Source organism: Salmo salar, chromosome 07 (genome assembly GCF_965601325.2).
Source record: "Salmo salar chromosome 07, fSalSal1, whole genome shotgun sequence".
NCBI lineage: Eukaryota > Metazoa > Chordata > Actinopteri > Salmoniformes > Salmonidae > Salmo > Salmo salar.
Genome location: NC_138297.1, coordinates 18,139,952 through 18,159,964, shown reverse-complemented (window position 1 = coordinate 18,159,964; position 20,013 = coordinate 18,139,952). Strand labels below are relative to the sequence as shown.

At 40.4% G+C, this 20,013-nt stretch overlaps 2 protein-coding genes across 2 annotated transcripts; both read right to left on the bottom strand.

Moving 5' to 3' along the window:
- Window positions 1-6: 6 nt before the first annotated feature.
- Window positions 7-10,895, bottom strand: LOC106608650 (uncharacterized). The gene is made up of 5 exons (XM_014206731.3): window positions 10,645-10,895; window positions 10,162-10,213; window positions 8,193-9,438; window positions 1,037-1,173; window positions 7-413 (listed from the first exon to the last, which is right to left on the bottom strand). The coding sequence occupies exons 2-5, from the start codon at window positions 10,174-10,176 to the stop codon at window positions 300-302; spliced, it is 1,512 nt and encodes a 503-aa protein (XP_014062206.3). The 5' UTR covers window positions 10,177-10,213; window positions 10,645-10,895; the 3' UTR covers window positions 7-299.
- A 1,652-nt stretch (window positions 10,896-12,547) lies between these two features.
- LOC106608652 (zinc finger HIT domain-containing protein 1) lies at window positions 12,548-17,384 on the bottom strand. Its single transcript, XM_014206733.3, has 5 exons — window positions 17,255-17,384; window positions 15,046-15,222; window positions 14,745-14,824; window positions 13,463-13,632; window positions 12,548-12,952 (listed from the first exon to the last, which is right to left on the bottom strand). The coding sequence occupies exons 1-5, from the start codon at window positions 17,277-17,279 to the stop codon at window positions 12,931-12,933; spliced, it is 474 nt and encodes a 157-aa protein (XP_014062208.1). The 5' UTR covers window positions 17,280-17,384; the 3' UTR covers window positions 12,548-12,930.
- Window positions 17,385-20,013: the final 2,629 nt, after the last annotated feature.

Below are 20,013 nucleotides of genomic sequence, written 5' to 3'. Positions count from 1 at the left end.
CAAGTGTTATGATACATTTGATCATTTATTTTTTTACAGAGAGAGACCTGCTTCACCTCACCACATTGCTTTACATGTCTCACATGAAGAGGTACAGTGTGTGTGTGTATTACGGGGTGTGTGTGTTGTGTCTATGATGTTAGTGTGTTGGCAATGGCACATGGCAGTATATATAGTGTTTGAAATTGTGTCATTCAGTTCTCAACTCCAGGCCCCGGAGGGCCACAGGACTGCTAGTTTTCATTCATTTGAATTACATTATACAGTAGCTGGGGTCATCAGAGGCACTTTAGCTTAGTCTAACGCTTTGTCCCATTAAACAGCCTGGGACCTGCCTGTCCTCTCCTATTGGCCATGGAGTCTGAGTGGAGTGTCTGGTTGGCTGCTCCTGAGGCAGTGGCAGGGCTAGGAGTCTGGAGCACAGAGAGAGAGAGAGAGAGTCAGGAAGAGTTTATATTCACCACAGTAGGTCAATTCTCACATCTTGCCCCAAATACTTTCTGTCCTCCCGCCGTCCAGAGAAGACAGTGGTGTGACACACACACACACCTTACCGTTATGCCCCTGCCCCGTCCAGAGAAGACAGTGGTGTGACACACACACACACACACCTTACCGTTATGCCCCTGCCCCGTCCAGAGAAGACAGTGGTGTGACACACACACACACTTCTTACCGTTATGCCTCTGCCCCGTCCAGAGAAGACAGTGGTGTGACACACACACACCTTACCGTTATGCCTCTGCCCCGTCCAGAGAAGACAGTGGTGTGACACACACACACACACCTTACCGTTATGCCCCTGCCCCGTCCAGAGAAGACAGTGGTGTGACACACACACACCTTACCGTTATGCCTCTGCCCCATCCAGAGAAGACAGTGGTGTGACACACACACACACACACACACCTTACCGTTATGCCTCTGCCCCGTCCAGAGAAAACAGTGGTGTGACACACACACACACACCTTACCGTTATGCCTCTGCCCCGTCCAGAGAAGACAGTGGTGTGACACACACACACACACTTCTTACCGTTATGCCTCTGCCCCGTCCAGAGAAGACAGTGGTGAGTCCTTTAGAGACAGAGACGTGCTTCATAGGACGGGACTGAGATTGACACAGCTCAGTTAGCAGCTCAGGACTGGAGAGAGACAGGAGAGTAGTGCAACCTACACACACACACACACACATACAAATGTTATTGTACACCACTACGTTACACACAGCAGCTCGACTGGAGACACACACACATTACTACTGTACGAGTATACCATAACTACACAACTACTACTAGTATAATATAACTACACAACTACAACTAGTATATTATAACTACACCACTACTAGTATTCTATAATGACAAAAGTACAACTAGTATACAATAACGACACTACTAATAGTAGTATACTATAATGACACTACTATTAGTATACGATAACGATTCCTGATATTAAGCAAACCAGGCGGCATCATTTTCTTTTTTTTTTAATTTATGGATAGCCAGGGGCACACTCCAACACTCAGACATAATTTACAAACAGCCAGATCACAGGCAATAGGGATGACCATGGATGATCTCTTGATAAGTGCATGAATTGGACAATTTTCCTGTCGTGCGAAGCATTCAAAATGTAATGAGTACTTTGGGTTTCAGAGAAAATGTATGGAGTAAAAAGTACATTATTTTCTTTAGGAATGTAGTGAAGTAAAAGTAGTCAAAAATATAAATAGTTAAGTAAAGTACAGATACCCCCCCAAAATACTTAAGTAGTACTTTCAAGTATTTTTTATGAAGTACTTTACACCACTGCTACTAGTATACCATAACTACACTACTACTACTACTAGTATACTATAACTACACTATCACTAGTATGTGATAACTCCATTACTAATACTAGTGTACTATAACTACACTACGAGTATGCTATAACTACACTACTACCACTAGTATACTATAACTGAACAACTACTACTAGTATACTATAACTACACTACTACTAGTATACTATAACGACACTACTACTACTAGTAGTATACTATAACTACACTACTACTACTAGTAGTATACTATAACTAAACTACTACACTATAACTACACTACTACTAGTATACCATAACTACACTACTACTAATAGTATACTGTAACTGCACCACTACGACAACTAGTATTCTATAACTACACTAATACTAGCATACTATAACTACACTACTACTGCTAGTATACTATAACTACACTACTAGTATACTATAACTGCACTACTACTAGTATACTATAACTACACTTCTACTAGTATACTATAACTACACTACTACTAATAGTGCACTATAACTACACTGCTACTACCAGAGTACTATAACCACACTACTACTACTACTACTACTACTACTACTACTACTACTAGTATACTATAACTACACTACTATAACACTAGTACTACTACCACTAGTGTACTATAACTACACTACTACTGGTATACTATAACTACACTGCTACTACTAGAATACTATAACTACACTACTACTAGTATAGTATACTATAACTACACTACTACTACCAGAGTACTATAACCACACTACTACTACTACTACTACTACTACTAGTATACTATAACTACACTACTATAACACTAGTACTACTACTACTACTACTACCGCTAGTTTACTATAACTACACTACTACTACTAGAATACTAGAACTACACTACTACTAGTATAGTATACTATAACTACACTACTACTACCAGAGTACTATAACCACACTACTATTACTACTACTACTACTAGTATACTATAACTACACTACTATAACAATAGTACTACTACTACTACTACTACCACTAGTTTACTATAACTACACTACTATTACTAGAATACTATAACTACACTACTACTAGTATAGTATACTATAACTACACTACTACTACCAGAGTACTATAACCACACTACTACTACTACTACTACTACTAGTATACTATAACTACACTACTATAACACTAGTACTACTACTACCACTAGTGTACTATAACTACATTACTAGTGGTATACTATAACTACACTGCTACTACTAGTAGTATACTATAACTACACTACTACTACCAGAGTACTATAACTACACTACTACTACTAGTATACTATAACTATACTACTACTGGTATACTACAGCTACACTACTACTACTACTAGTATACTATAACTACACTTCTACCAGTACACTATAAATAACTACACTTCTACTAGTGTACAATACTACTAGTGTACTACACTAACACTAGTACTATATACAATAACTACACTACTACTAGTATACCATAACTACAATACTTATAGTATACCATAACTACATTACTACTACTAGTATACAATAACGACACTACTACTACTAGTGTACTGTAACGACACCACTACTAGTAATATACTATAACGACACTACTAGTGTACTATATATACACACACCACTACTACTAGTGTACTATGCATACACTACTACTAGTATACTACAACTACACTACTACTACTACTACTAGTATACTACAACTACACTACTACTACAAATACTAGTATACTATAACTACACTACTATTACTAGTTTACTACAACTACACAACTACTAGTGTACTATAACTACACTGCTACTAGTATACTATAACTACACTTCTACTAGTATACTATAACTACACTACTACTAATACCAGTGTACTATAACACTACTACTGCTAGTATACTATAACTACACTACTACTAATATTATACTATAACTACACAACTATTAATATTCTATAACAACACTACCACTACTAGTGTACTATATATACACACTACTACTAGTACACTATAACTACAATACTACTACCCGAATACTATAACTACACTACTTCTACAATAATAGTATAACTACACTACTACTGGTATACTATAGCTACACTACAACTACACTACTACTAGTAGTATACTACAACTACACTACTACTAGTACACTACAACTACACTTCTACTAGTGTACTATAACTACACTACTACTAATAGTGTACTATAACTACACTATGACTGCCAGTGTACTATAACGACACTACTACTAGTGTACTATAACGACACTAATACTAGTATACTATAACGACACTACTACTACTACTAGTATACTATAATGACACTACTACTACTAGTATACTATAACTACACTACTACTACCAGAGTACTATAACCACACTACTACTACTACTAGTATACTATAACTATACTACTACTGGTATACTACAGCTACACTACTACTACTACTAGTATACTATAACTACACTTCTACCTGTACACTATAAATAACTACACTTCTACTAGTGTACTATAATGACACTACTACTAGTATACTATAACGACACCAGTATTACTAGTATACTATAACGACACTACTATTACTAGTATACTATAACTACACTACTAATACTACTAGTATACTATAACTACACTACCACTAGTACTATATACAATAACTACACTACTACTAGTATAACATAACTACACTACTACTACTACTAGTGTACTATAACGACACTACTACTAGTATACTATAACGACACTAGTATTACTAGTATACTATAATGACACTACTATTACTAGTATACTATAACTACACTACTAATACTACTAGTATGCTATAACTACACTACCACTAGTACTATATACAATAACTACATTACTACTAGTAAACTGGGGTAAAGTCATTTTCTCTGATGAATCCCCTTTCCAATTGTTTGGGGCATCCGGAAAAAAGCTTGTCCGGAGAAGACAAGGTGAGCGCTACCATCAGTCCTGTGTCATGCCAACAGTAAAGCATCCTGAGACCATTCATCTGTGGGGTTGCTTCTCAGCCAAGGGAGTGGGCTCACTCACAATTTTGCCTAAGAACACAGCCATGAATAAAGAATGGTACCAACACATCCAGGAACAGTTTGGCGATGAACAATGCCTTTTCCAGCATGATGGAGCACCTTCCCATATGGCAAAAGTGATAACTAAGTGGCTCGGGGAACAAAACTTCGATATTTTGGGTCCATGGCCAGGAAACTCCCCAGACCTTAATCCCATTGAGAACTTGTGGTCAATCCTCAAGAGGCAGATGGATAAACAAAAACCCACATATTCTGACAAACTCCAAGCATTGATTATGCAAGAATGGGCTGCCATCAGTCAGGATGTGGCCCAGAAGTTAATTTACAGCATGCCTGTGCGGATTGCTGAGGTCTTGAAAAAGAAGGGTCAACACTGCAAATATTGACTCTTTGCATCAACTTCATATAATTGTCAAAAAAAGCCTTTGACACTTGAAATGCTTGTAATTATACTTCAGTATTCCATAGTAACATCTGACAAAAATATCTAAAGACACTGAGGCAGCAGACTTTGTGAAAATTAATGTTTGTGTCATTCTCAAAACCTTTGGCCACGACTGTACACTACTAATACCAGTGTACTACAACTACACAACTATGAGTATACTATACCTACACTACTACTAGCATACTATAGCTACACTTCTACTAGTATACTATAACTACACTACTACTAATACCAGTGTACTATAACAACACTACTACTGCTAGCATACTATAACTACACTACTACTAATATTATACTATAACTACACTACTACTAGTGTACTATAACTACACTACTACTACCAGAATACTATAACTACACCACTACAACAATAATACTATAACTACACTACTACTACTGGTATACTATAGCTACACTACAACTAGTATACTACAAATACACCTCTACTAGTGTACTATAACTACACTACGACTGCCGGTGTACTATAACGACACTACTAGAGTACTATAATGACACTACTACTACTAGTATACTATAACAACACTACTACTACTAGTATACTATAACGACACTACTACTACTAGTATACTATAATAACACTACTTTTAGTATACTATAACGATACTACTACTGCAAGAATAGTATAATGACACTACTACTTGTATACTAAAACTACACTACTACCAGTATACTATAACGACACTACTAGTAGTAGTATACTATAACGACACTACTACTGACAATATACTATAACGACACTACTTCTGCAGGTATACTATAACGACACTACTACTTTTAGTATACTATAACGATACTACTACTGTTAGAATACTATAACGACACTACTACTAGTATACTATAACGATACTACTACTGCAAGAATAGTATAATGACACTACTACTTGTATACTAAAACTACACTGCTACCAGTATACTATAACGACACTACTAGTAGTAGTATACTATAACGACACTACTACTGATAATATACTATAACGACACTACTTCTGCAGGTATACTATAACGACACTACTACTTTTAGTATACTATAACGATACTACTACTGTTAGAATACTATAACGACACTACTACTAGTATACTAAAACGACACTACTACTAGTATACTAAAACGACACTACTACTATTAGACTGTAAGTACATTACTAGTAGTACACTACAACACTACTACTACTACTACTACTAGTATACTATAACTACACTATTGACAGTAAACTATACATTCACTACTACTAGTATTCTATAACGACACTAGTAAACTATAACACCACTACTACCACTACTAATATACTATAACGACACTACTATTACTACTATTATACTTTAACGACACTACTACCATTATACTATAACTCCATTACTACTCTAACACCATTACTACTACTGGTATACTATAACACCACTACTACTACTAGTATACTATAACACTACTACTACTACTAGTATACTATAACACCACTACTACTTCTACTAGTATACTGTAATGACACTACTACTATTATGCTATAACTCCATTACTACTATAACACCATTACTACTACTGGTATACTATAACACCACTACTACTACTAGTATACTATAACACCACTACTACTACTACTAGTATACTGTAATGACACTACTACTTCTACTAGTATACTGTAATGACACTACTACTATTATACTATAACTCCATTACTACTATAACACCATTACCCACCTCTTTAAGGAATACCTGGGATAGGATAAAGTAATCCTTCTAAATGACGTAAATGTAATGTAAATGTAATTACTACTACTGGTATACTATAACACCACTACTACTACTAGTATACTATAACACCACTACTACTTCTACTAGTATACTGTAACGACACTACTACTATTATACTATAACTCCATTACTACTATAACACCATTACTACTACTGGTATACTATAACACCACTACTACTACTACTAGTATACTGTAATGACACTACTACTATTATGCTATAACTCCATTACTACTATAACACCATTACTACTACTAGTATACTATAACACCACTACTACTACTAGTATACTATAACACCACTACTACTTCTACTAGTATACTGTAATGACACTGCTACTACTGGTAGTTTACTATATCTACACTACTACTACTGGTAGTTTACTCTAACTACACTACTACTACTGGTAGTTTACTATAACCACACTACTACTACTACTACTGGTAGTTTACTATAACTACACTACTACTACTACTACTGGTAGTTTACTATAACTACACTACTACTACTGGTTGTTTACTATAACTACACTACTACTACTGGTAGTTTACTATAAAGACACTACTACTACTAGTACACTATAATGACACTACTGCTCTATAATGACACTAATACTAGTAGTATGCTATAACGACACTACCACTAGTAGTATGCTATAACGACACTACCACTAGTAGTATGCTATAACAACACTACTACTAGTAGTATGCTATAACGATACTACTACTACTAGTATGCAATAACGACACTACTACTACTAGTATGCAATAACGACACTACTACTAGTAGTATGCTATAACAATACTACTACTACTACTAGTATGCAATAATGACACAAATACAACTAGTATGCAATAACGACACTACTACTACTAGTATACTATACCGACACTACTACTAGTATACTATACCGACACTACTACTAGTATACTATACCGACAATACTACTCGTATACTATACCGACATTACTACTAGTATACTATAATGACACTACTACTACTATTCAGTAGCTGAGAACTGGAGAGAGACAAGCATCACATGACTTTAATATCAGTACTAGACCATGGCACTGCTTCAAAACTCACCCTCTTTAGTGGGCATGGAGGGGGACAGGGGCTGTGGGGGGGAGGTAAGGGTGGAGGTTTTGATGGAGGTAAAGGGGGAGACCAGGGTGGAGCTGGGGGAGGTGAGGACATCGTTGGTGTCACAGGAGACAGTTCTCAGACCACGGCTAGCTCTCCTCAGAAACTCAGCCTGGAGCTGGGGACTGGACAGGGAGAGGGGTGGAGGAGGGGAGGAAAGAGGGGGAGGAGGGGAGGAGAAGAGGGACACAGAGGGGGAGACAGAGGGAGAGGGTTGGTGGGGAAGGTTTTGGGGTCTTGCTGAGTCGTTGTCAGGGGAAGCAGCTCTGGGAGCTCTCCTCAGAAACTCAGCCTGGAGCTGGGGACTGGACAGAGAGAGGGGTGGAGGAGGGGAGGAGGGTTGGTGGGGAAGGTTTTGGGGTCTAGCCGAGTCGTTGTCAGGGGAAGCAGCTCTGGGAGCTCTCCTCAGAAACTCAGCCTGGAGCTGGGGACTGGACAGAGAGAGGGGTGGAGGAGGGGAGGAGGGTTGGTGGGGAAGGTTTTGGGGTCTTGCTGAGTCGTTGTCAGGGGAAGCAGCTCTGGGAGCTCTCCTCAGAAACTCAGCCTGGAGCTGGGGACTGGACAGAGAGAGGGGTGGAGGAGGGGAGGAGGGCTGGAGGGGAAGGGTTTGGTGTCTAGCCGAGTCGTTGTCGGGGGAAGCAGCTCTGGGAGCTCTCCTCAGAAACTCAGCCTGGAGCTGGGGACTGGACAGAGAGAGGGGTGGAGGAGGGGAGGAGGGCTGGAGGGGAAGGGTTTGGTGTCTAGCCGAGTCGTTGTCAGGGGAAGCAGCTCTGGGAGCTCTCCTCAGAAACTCAGCCTGGAGCTGGGGACTGGACAGAGAGAGGGGTGGAGGAGGGGAGGAGGGCTGGAGGGGAAGGGTTTGGTGTCTAGCCGAGTCGTTGTCGGGGGAAGCAGCTCTGGGAGCTCTCCTCAGAAACTCAGCCTGGAGCTGGGGACTGGACAGAGAGAGGGGTGGAGGAGGGGAGGAGGGCTGGAGGGGAAGGGTTTGGTGTCTAGCCGAGTCGTTGTCGGGGGAAGCAGCTCTGGGAGCTCTCCTCAGAAACTCAGCCTGGAGCTGGGGACTGGACAGAGAGAGGGGTGGAGGAGGGGAGGAGGGCTGGAGGGGAAGGGTTTGGTGTCTAGCTGAATCCTGGGGCGAAAGTGATGTTGAAGATCTCATCGGAATGATGAGGATTTCTCCAACTGGATGCTGAAGGAGAGGACAAGAAAGAGAGAGGCAGAAGAGAGAAAGAATGAGAGGTAGAGAGAGAGAGAGAGGGGGGTTGGTGTATGATCAGTGGTGGAAAAATTACCCAATTGTCATACTTGAGTAAAAGTAAAGATACATTAATAGAAAATTACTTGAGTAAAAGTGAAAGTCACCCAGTAAAATACTACTTGAGTAAAAAAAAGTCTAAAAGTATTTGGTTTTAAATATACTTAAGTATCAAAAGTAAATGTAATTGCTAAAATATGCTTAAGTATTGAAAGTAAAAGTAAAAATCATTTCAAATTCCTTATATTAAGCAAACCAGATGGCACCATTTTCTAGTTTTTTTAAGGATAGCCAGGTGCACACCAACACTCAGACATAATTTACAAACTAAGCATTAGTGTTTAGTGAGTCCGCCAGATCAGATAAATGTATGAATTGGACAATTTTCCTGTCCTGCTAAGCATTCAAAATGTAAAGCGTACTTTTGGGTTTCAGAGAAAATGTATGGAGTAAAAAGTACATTATTGTCTTTAGGAATGTAGTGTAGTAAAAGTAGTCAAAAACATAAAAGTAAAGTACAGATACCCCCAAAAAACTACTTAAGTAGTACTTTCAAGTAATTTCACTAAAGTACTTTACATCATTGGGCATGATGATCAGACGTTCTGCAACAGATACTGTTCCATTGAATCACAATAAAATATTCCGATATTTTACCTTTTTCCTCTCCATGGCAGCAGCAGTATCAATGGGGGTCTGGGCTATAGCCCTGCACACAGAGAAACACACACACAACATGTTCACACAATAATCTGTGCAGTGTGCACACCTCTTATCCAATCGGTTTTGCGCTCCTCAGAGAACACAGAGTTTGGCCAATCAAGGGCTGAAGTCTATAGACAGTGTTGAGGGGATTTTCAGCATCAAATAAATCATATAAAAGAGCGAAAATAAACATTAAAATAAAATCATGCTTCTCTGTGTGAAAACTGCGTTATTTGGCTATACCCGTTTGAAATGGACGCCAGCGGTTGCCTATAGTTTATTGTGCCTCATGATCACCGCGCATTGAAAGAGGGATTCATCTGCTCGCGGTCTCTGCCATCCCCCGATAGTGGTTTAGGGTTTGGGTAGGGTATTCGGATCCAAGATCTGTGTTAAAAGGACGAACCATACACCCATTCATTCAAGTCTACTCACCTTGCGCGCTCCAGCGATCGACTCGCTTGACAGCTCGAGGCGCCCCGTTCCGCTACTAGCTTTGCTTGACAGCTGCTCGCGCCACGTTACTGGATTTCCGTACACACAACACTCCTTCACCGGGCAAAGTCTGCCGTGCGAACATTGACCGATTATTGTACGGAGCCTAGCGCAGTCATCCGCCATTTTCACAGCGCCCGATGCAAGCGCAGATTTCACTCGTTAACAGGAGAACTCAACCTCCCAGTTCTGTAAATGGGCTACAAACACACACATACAGCCTACTCCGACCAGGGGGGGTTCTGGGGGGGGGGGCAGTGCCCCTGTGACAACAATTTTGGACCCCCTTGTGGCCCCCCTAAATGTGGAGTATGAAATCATTTTTAAATAACTAATTGTTGCTATCGTTCTTTTTTTACATCCGTTATTAGACAGTGGCAACTCGGAACACTAATGATTATGAACATGGTATTTTGCTTGCTAATGCAGTGAAGAAAACGATATGACAATAATAACGTCTAATGTAACTGGCCCCTCTAACAGTACAACTGGTCCCAGCTTGGCCCCCCCGGTTGAAATGGTCTAGAACCGCCACTGACTCCGACGTCCTGTCTGTGTCAAATCAGGCGCTACCTTCACTCTCTCCTCCACCGGTCGTCACTATAGTTAGCACAGCCACAAAGTCATAAACCACGCCTATTTCGATCATTTCTCATCTTTAAACCTAATCATACCCACACTACTGCTGACCTTATGCCTAACCATAAATTAAGAGCACAAAGCTATTTAATTTATTCATGAATTTCTACAATATAGCCAATTTTGACTTTGTGGCTGTGGTAACTAGTGGAACCCCCCCCAATCTGCGTGCATTAATAATTAACGTCCCTTTACAGCTGAGGTTCAGGGGTTGTTGCCCTTAATTACCACTTGACAACCCTCCCCCCAATATAATTATATAACCAATTCATAACATGCAATACATAAACATATAATCATATACTTTACCACTGGTAGACTTTAGTCAGTTATGCAGAAGGGTGTGTGTTGATGTCAGGATGCGTGTGAGCAGTGGTTTCAGAAAAAGGAAGTTGTTTTAATCCTCCTGGAAGCGGATAAGCCTACAACTTGTTGTTCCCTCTAAGAACATTCTTCCTAACAGGACAGAGCTTATAAACAAACATCTGTAACAAACCTGAACCAGGGTACACACACACACACACACACACCAGTCAAACATGTGCACACGTACACGCACACACACGTACACACACACAGAGGAGGTTACGCTATAGCATAAAGGTTTACAATACACACACTGAGTCATAATCAAACATGTTTAATTAAATCATTACAGCAAAGTCAGACAGACCAAACAGACAAAGATAGTCAGTCCCTGGGATCCCCCCCCACTACACAAACCCCTCCCTTCCTCCTGCCCAGTCTCCGCCCCCTTCAGACCAGTGGCGTGTATTCATGGTTGCCAAGCTTCCCCCAAAAATTGACCAAGTAAATTTTGGAAGCCAGCTTAGATTTTGGCATCACTCCTATCAAAACGCACTGAGAGCATACGTCATTGACAGAAACAAATTGAATTGTTGCATCTCGTTGTGTTGTTGTCCTCTGGTGGCTAGCTAGCTAAGTTGTCCCTTTCTTAAATTAGCCATGGATGGAGATAGGGATTTGTGGTTCTACTTAATTCTCCGTACCAATGATTATAACGGCGATTCTGTTCCAACCATAAATTCATACAATGTTGTGCCCCTGGCCTGAGAGGATGGAAGTTCAATATGTAGCTAGATGTAGAAGGCTAATGTTAACTAGCTAACATTTCCCATGAATAAAAGTTAAGCTAGCGAGCAAGCATTTTAGCTAGGACAACAAAAAAATAAAGTGTGTACTGTATGACAGAGTGATAGACCTATTCGTGAAGTAATCTGAATTAACAAGTTATAGAGCAAACAATGCAATTATCACAACACATAGGTTGTAATATGGCTTTTTTTCTGGCTTCCCCAGTGATTTTACCCACGCACCACTGCTGCTTCAGACCCTACTCCACAACACTGACGTCACACTGCAGAGTGCTGAGCCACTGTGTGCATGTTTGTAACTTTCTGGTAGCGTTCCCCATTACTTGTCTGGTAGTGTTCTCTCCATAGCATCTCTGGTACACGGTCATTATCTGTAGCGCCGTTCCTGTGTTGTAACATTCTATACAGCTACAGGTGGAGGAATTTACCATCCCCATTTTGTGAGCATGACCAGGTATAGTCAGATCAGCTGCTACAGAGTCATCTTCAGACACCTGAGAGAGAGAGGAGAAGAGAAAGATGTGAGGCTAAGGGTAGTGGGGTTAATATACAATCCTGTGTGTGTGTGTGGGGGGGGTGTAGTGTGTGTGTGTTGCATTCATGTTACGTAGCCTCTCTGTGTGTAGACAGCGTATGGAACAGTGTGTGTGTGTGTGTGTGTGTGTGTGTGCGCGTTAGAGCTGGGCGATATGGACAAAAATTCTTATCGCGATAAATTGCCTAATAAATCGAACAATAAGTTAATAACAATGTGCACCACAGTTTTTATTGTATTATCCTTTAAACTACTACTATTGGTTTGATGGTTGTAGCCATCAGTTGTCCCATTAACAATCGCCCATATTAGCGAACGGATTTCATTTCAAACTTCACATTTCTTTAGTATAGGCTCCTTATCGCAATGAACGACATCAACAAAATGGCTGCGATAAGTGATCGGTATGGTTGGTGTCGATCATTTTCAGTTTCTGGTCCCAGCTCTAGCATAGTGTAGTGTGAGTTACCTGGTCTCTCTGTGTGTGATAAGACAACGTGTGGAACAGTAGCGCCCCCCACAGGAGCAGCAGGTGTAGGAGGAGGGGAATCCACAGACGGAGCAGAACAGACGAGGGGGGAGCGAGGAGGGAGGGGCTGCAGCTGACAGGTAGTTAGGCTCCTCCCTCTCAGACACATTCTGCCAATCACAACACAGCAAGGACATGGTTAGCCTCTCAGCAAAGACGGGGGCTATAGATGGGTTAGCGAACAACGCGCTCCCTTGGGGCAGAAATCACAGTATTGTTGTGATTCTGGCTGGCCAGATTGCTAGCAAAAATGACAACAAACTGCCATGTGGGGAATCAGCTCGTTTTATCTTGTTCTTGAGGTGTTCTGACTGATTTCATATCAATGCTAATATGGCTAAAATTCGTTAGCTAGCTAACCAACAACTGTATTTGAGAGGACACAAGAGCTCATTTTGCAAATGTATGTTTTCAATAAACATTGGTGACGAAATATAGCTTACATGTTGTCAACAATCTAAGCCAACCCTGTCTGTTTTGCATGCATTGGTTTTATTGCTAAACAACTAACCAGTCTATGGGAAGATCTCAATTCATGATTTCAAGGGAAATTATTAGTATAAGAAATATGGTAGAAGCTCCCACTAGCCAATTCCTCCACCAATCCAATGCTTTTAGATTTGTGGGTAGTAGTGAATGGGTTTACTTTGGGGCGTTCTGGATCAGACAATTTAGTGAATGAGTTCAAACTTCAGGAGAAATGAGATATTATTGGTACGCACCCAGGGTCACATTCAGAAGTCTCTATAGAGCTGACGTCATTCCTTATTCTACGTGAGAGAAATGTGCTACATGGCATTTAGCAGACACTTTTATCCAAAGCACTTTACAGTCACGCGTGCATACATTTTTATCGCTTGGGTGATCCCGGGACTTGAACCAGTTACAAGCATCATGTTCTACCAACTGAGCTACAGAGGACCATACATACGAGGGTTAGCTTCAATTCCGTTTCAATTCAGAAAGTGAACGAAATTCCAATTCAACATTTCCCTTACTGAAAAGCATTGGAATTTCAGTGTACTTCCTGAATTGACTGGAATTAAAATGGAATTGACACCAACCCTGATACATACCATCATAATGTATTTCTATCTGAACGTTCTGTCAGGATGCACCCCTCTGCACATGATGCTGGTGTGTTTCAAATGACACCCACTTCTCTATATGGCGGACTACTTGTGGGGTTAGAGGTCAGAGGTGTTCTCATTCTATTACCTACCTCTTCTTCTAGTAGAGTCTGGAAGTTTTTGCGAAATCTCTGTTTGAAGTGATCACCTCTAGTTTTCCTCTTCTTCTTACCTAGAGACAGAAAGAAAGAAAGAAAGAAAGAAAGAAAGAAAGAAAGAAAGAAAGAAAGAAAGAAAGAGTGAAGAGAGGCAGGAGAAGAGGGAGAGAAAGAGAGAGGAGGAGGATGAAGAGATGAAAGAGAAGGGAGGCAGAAGTACACATGAACAAATTAATATAGAGCTCTCCATCAAACAATAGCACTGGGCAGGTCTAAAAGGTGTTCCCTCACACACCGGGTTCCTCTCCTTCACTAAAGGCGGGCAGGCGGGCGGTAGGACCAGATGGAGGCAGGGAGGAGAGAGGGTCATCCTGGAAGTTGTCCTTCTCTAGAGCATCCAGCTGGCGATTTAACCTCCGCTGGCGTGTTGCATCGTCCAACACACGCCTCTGTCCTGCCTCCGCTACACGGGCTGGGAGAGATAGAGGGAGTAGGGGTAGTGAGGGAGAGAGATGTTTTTATTAAAATATCCAATACCTCTAGTCATATGGATTAAGTCATTTGAGTCTACGTTGGACTCATGTTTTAAAGGCCGCCAACAAGTGCTCAGCATATGTGGGATCTATTGGAAAAGCATTCCAGGTGAAGCTGGTTGAGAGAATGCCAAGAGCGAGCAAAGCTTTCATCAAGGCAAAGGGTGGCTACTTTGAAGAATCTCAAAAATAAATATATTTTGATTTAACACTTTTTTGGTTACTACATGATTCCAGATGTCTTCCATTTATTCTACAATGTAGACAATAGTAAAAATAAAATAAAAACCCTTGAATGAGTAGAGAATATTCAGAAATATAAAAAAAATCCATATTTTGTATCGAGTGAGAAATTCCAGCTTGCATGCATTTACATATTTTGGTCCACTGTGTGACGCGCTGTCATCTACTTCTACACATGGCCGTGTCGCTTGGAAAAGAGCTGGACACAGGCATTTATAAGATACTTTCTTCATTCTCGATTCCGAAGAAAAGTGTATCGCCAGGTTAGTTGAATATGTGCATGCTATGCTTTACTCAGACCTGCTTTCTTAAAGCTGCAATAGGGTCAGACAAGTTTCCTGTGTAGATTAAGACGCAGCGGAGCCAGCGCGAGATTTGGCTCGGAAAACGTTCCTCAATCCATGGATGAGAAATGCATTGTACTCCGAACTGCTGCATTATCCCAACTGTTATACCGAGATAATTGTACGACTGCTAGTTTTTAAGTAAACTGCTGTGTTTTGTTCTCATTCTAGCTAACAGTAAAGCTCTCATTCCATTCAAAGTGGTTTGGAGGCTGGATCATTTTGGGGGGTGGGGGGGGGGGGGGGGGGGGGTTAAAGTGCACAGGTAGCCTAGTAAAAGACCCATTTGAAGTAATTGTTTGAAAATCAGATGTAAACATCATGACTGGTTCTGTTTGCCACAATAAAAAGTAATACATTTTTAAAGTTAAATCTCAAATATTTACAACTAGTCCCACAGAGATCCTATTGAATTAATAGGGATTCAATATGTAATTCTATGATTCGGCCCATACATGTTTTTGGTTTAGGAGGTACTGTATAGCGAAGAAATTAAATCTACTTTCACCCCTGCTTAAGCTACACGTCTGGCCGACCCTAGTGCAGCTGTATGCAAGTGGGTCAGATCGGGTGGGTATAATTTGTGGAACGTTCCAACAGGAATCTGTTCCAGAAGCTTCGTAAATAACAAGATTGCCAACAACAACGCATACAAAGTTAGGGAGTGGGCCATTTCATTAAATTTGTCACTCACCACGTTTATTCAGAAAAAACATTCTGTCTTCACTCTGGTAGCCTATGGACAAACATTAAGAATAAGCTACGTGGTGAGTTGTTTCCTATTCGGCAGCTAGTTAGCTAGGTGAATTGATCATGCTACTTTGTATGCGTTGTTTGTTGGCAACCTTGTACTTTACTACGTTTTTGGAACGTATTCCTGTTGGAACGTTCCACAAATTATACCCACCCGGTCAGATCTGTTGGCTAGGTTTACACTAGTTACATATCAACGACTATCACACAGCTGGAACAGCTATAGCCTGGCTAGAATAGCTAGTAATAGTCGGACTAGACGATGATTTATTAGTTAACCTTGCTGTTGGAAAAGTACTGAAAGTTACTTTCTGTTGTCATGTATTCAATTGCAATGAGAGGAAGTACCTTTATCGCCTGCTTTCTAGGTTAATATGAGATACTATACTGAAACATATAACTAGAGTACAAACGTGCTCACAACCGGTATTTTTTGTGATGATAGCGCATCTGCACGATCTGGACACAACACCACCAGGTTAGCCAGTTATCAAGCTCAAGTGACAAACGAACGGTTGTTTGTTAATTAAATTGTTATTGAATTATTGACTTGTGAACTCAAGTTATGTATTCGATATAGTTATTATAATCAGAAGCAACCATTTCAGTAAGAAAAGAGGGTTAAACTCACCCGAAGACTTCTTTTCAAAAACCATTTGATCCTTTCTACTTTAGCAGGAAACGTGTTCGGATAATCTACGTAGGCCTGCAGCGAACAATTTGTCCCAGATTATTTTCTTGTGCGTTTCTCTTCGTGTGACATGGTCGCCTTCTTGTGGTATGTATGAGCACGGAATTAAAATGATATTTCTAGTAGTAAGAAATTGATAAAATATGATCATATGGATTATGATAACTTCTTGACCCAAATAAATACACCGGTATATAATTTAGCGCTATTAAAATGTTTAAACTTTATTTCTCAATGGTAACAAATCATTTACATTTGTACTAATCACGAAATAAAAATCAAATCAAAGTGATGACATACTTTGAGAGCTCTAGAGTCTTCTAGAAATGAAATAATTAAAGTATATAGGCCTACATACCCTTACATGAAACCCCCAAAACAATGGAAGGATTATGGAATGTTAGAAATAAACAAATTATGATTTTTGTATTTTTTATTTGAACCTCTAAACGTCTAGGGAGTATTGGTTCCATGGAAATATACTCTGGAATAGTGGTATATGCAGTGAAAACATTGTTTACTATGCAAAAACCTGGATGTGGGTTGGTCGTACCTGTAGCAACATGGGACAGGCATATCTAAGTGCATACATATAACCCATACAGTGCATTCGGAAAGTATTCAGACCCCTTGACTTCTTCCACATTTTGTTATGTTACAGCCTTATTCTAAAATTGATTAAATCGTTTTTTCCCCTCATCAATCTACACACAATACCTCATAATGACAAAGCGAAAACAGGTTTTTAGAAATGTTAGTAAATGTATATATATATATAAAAAAAAAAATCACTTATTTACATAAGTGTTCAGACCCTTTGCCTGTTACCATTGATGATTTATTTTTTAAATGTTTTTATTTAACCTTTATTTAACTAGGCAGGTCAGTTAAGAGCAAGAAGGTAGAGACAACAATACATCACACGAAGCTACCACAACTGTCAGTAAGAGTGTCCATGATTGAGTCTTTGAATGAAGAGATGGAGATAAAACTGTCCAGTTTAAGTGTTTTTTGCAGCTCGTTCCAGTCACTAGCTATAGTGAACTGAAAAGAGGAGCGACCCAGGCATGTGTGTGCTTTGGGTATCTTTAACAGAATGTGACTGACAGAACGGGTGTTGTATGTGGAGGATGAGGGCTGCAGTAGGTATCTCAGATGGGGGGAAGTGAGGCCTAAGAGAGTTTTATAAATAAACATCAACCAGTGGGTCTTGCGACAGGTATACAGAGATGACCAGTTTACAGAGGAGTATAGAGTTCAGTGATGTGTCCTATAAGGAGCATTGGTGGTAAATCGTCCATGAGATGTTTCTACAACTTGATTGGAGTCCACCTGTGGTAAATTCAGTTGATTGGACATGATTTGGAAAGGCACACACCTGTCTATATAAGATCCCACAGTTGACAGTGAATGTCAGATCAAAAACCAAGCCATGAGGTTGAAAGAATTGTCCGTAGAGCTCCGAGACAGGATTGTGTTGAGGGACAGATCTGAGGAAGGATACCAAAACATTTCTGCAGCATTGAAGGTCCCCAAGAACACCGTGGCCTCCACAATTCTTAAATGGACGAAGTTTGGAACCACCAAGACTCTTCCTAGAGCTGGCCGCCTGGCCAAACGGAGCAATCAGAGGAGAAGGGCCTTGTTCAGAGAGGTGACCAAGAACCTGATGTTCACTCTGACAGAGCTCCAGAGTTCCTCTGTGGAGATGGGAGAACCTTTCAGAAGGACAACCATCTCTGCAGCGCTCCACCAATCAGGGATTTATGGTAGAGTGGCCATACGGAAGCCACTCCTCAGTAACAGCCCGCTTGGAGTTTGCCAAAAGGCACCTAAAGACTCTCAGACCATGAGAAACAACATTCTCTTGTCTGATGAAACCAAGATTGAACTCTTTGGCCTGAATGCCAAGCGTCACGTCTGGAGAAAACCTGGCACCATCCCTACAGTGAAGCATGGTGGTGGCAGCATCATGCTGTGGGGATGTTTTTCAGCGGCAGGGACTGGGAGACTAGTCAGGGTCGAGGGAAAGATGAACAGAGCAAAGTGCAGAGAGATCCTTGATGAAAACCTGCTCCAGAGTCCTCAGGATCTCAGACCGGGGCAAAGGTTCACCTTTGAAACAATCAACGACCCTAAGCACATAGTCAAGACAATGCAGGAGTGGCTTCGGGACAAGTCTCTGAATGTCCTTGTGTGGCCCAGACAGAGCCTGGACTTGAACCCGATCGAACATCTCTGGAGGGACCTGAATATAGCTGTGCAGCGACGCTCCCCAACCAACCTGATAGAGCTTGAGAGGATCTGCAGAGAAGAATGGGAGAAACTCCTCAAATACCCAAGAGGACAAGGAGCTGTAATCGCTGCCAAAGGTACTTCAACAAAGTTCTGAGTAAAGAGTATGAATACTTATGTAAATGTGATATTTCTGTTTTTTATTTTAAATAAATTAGCAAAAATGTCTAAAACCATTTTTGCTTTGTCATTGTGGGGTAGTGTGTGTAGAATGATGAGCGAAAAAAACACACAATTGAATGCATTTTAGAATAAGGCTGGAACGTGGAAAAAGTCAAGGGGTCTAAATACTTTCCAAATGCACTGTATATGGCCAGCTTTTGACGTGGTTAAATTATACCGACTGCTTTTGCCATACAGTTGAAGTCGTAAGTTTACATACACTTAGGATGGAGTCATTAAAA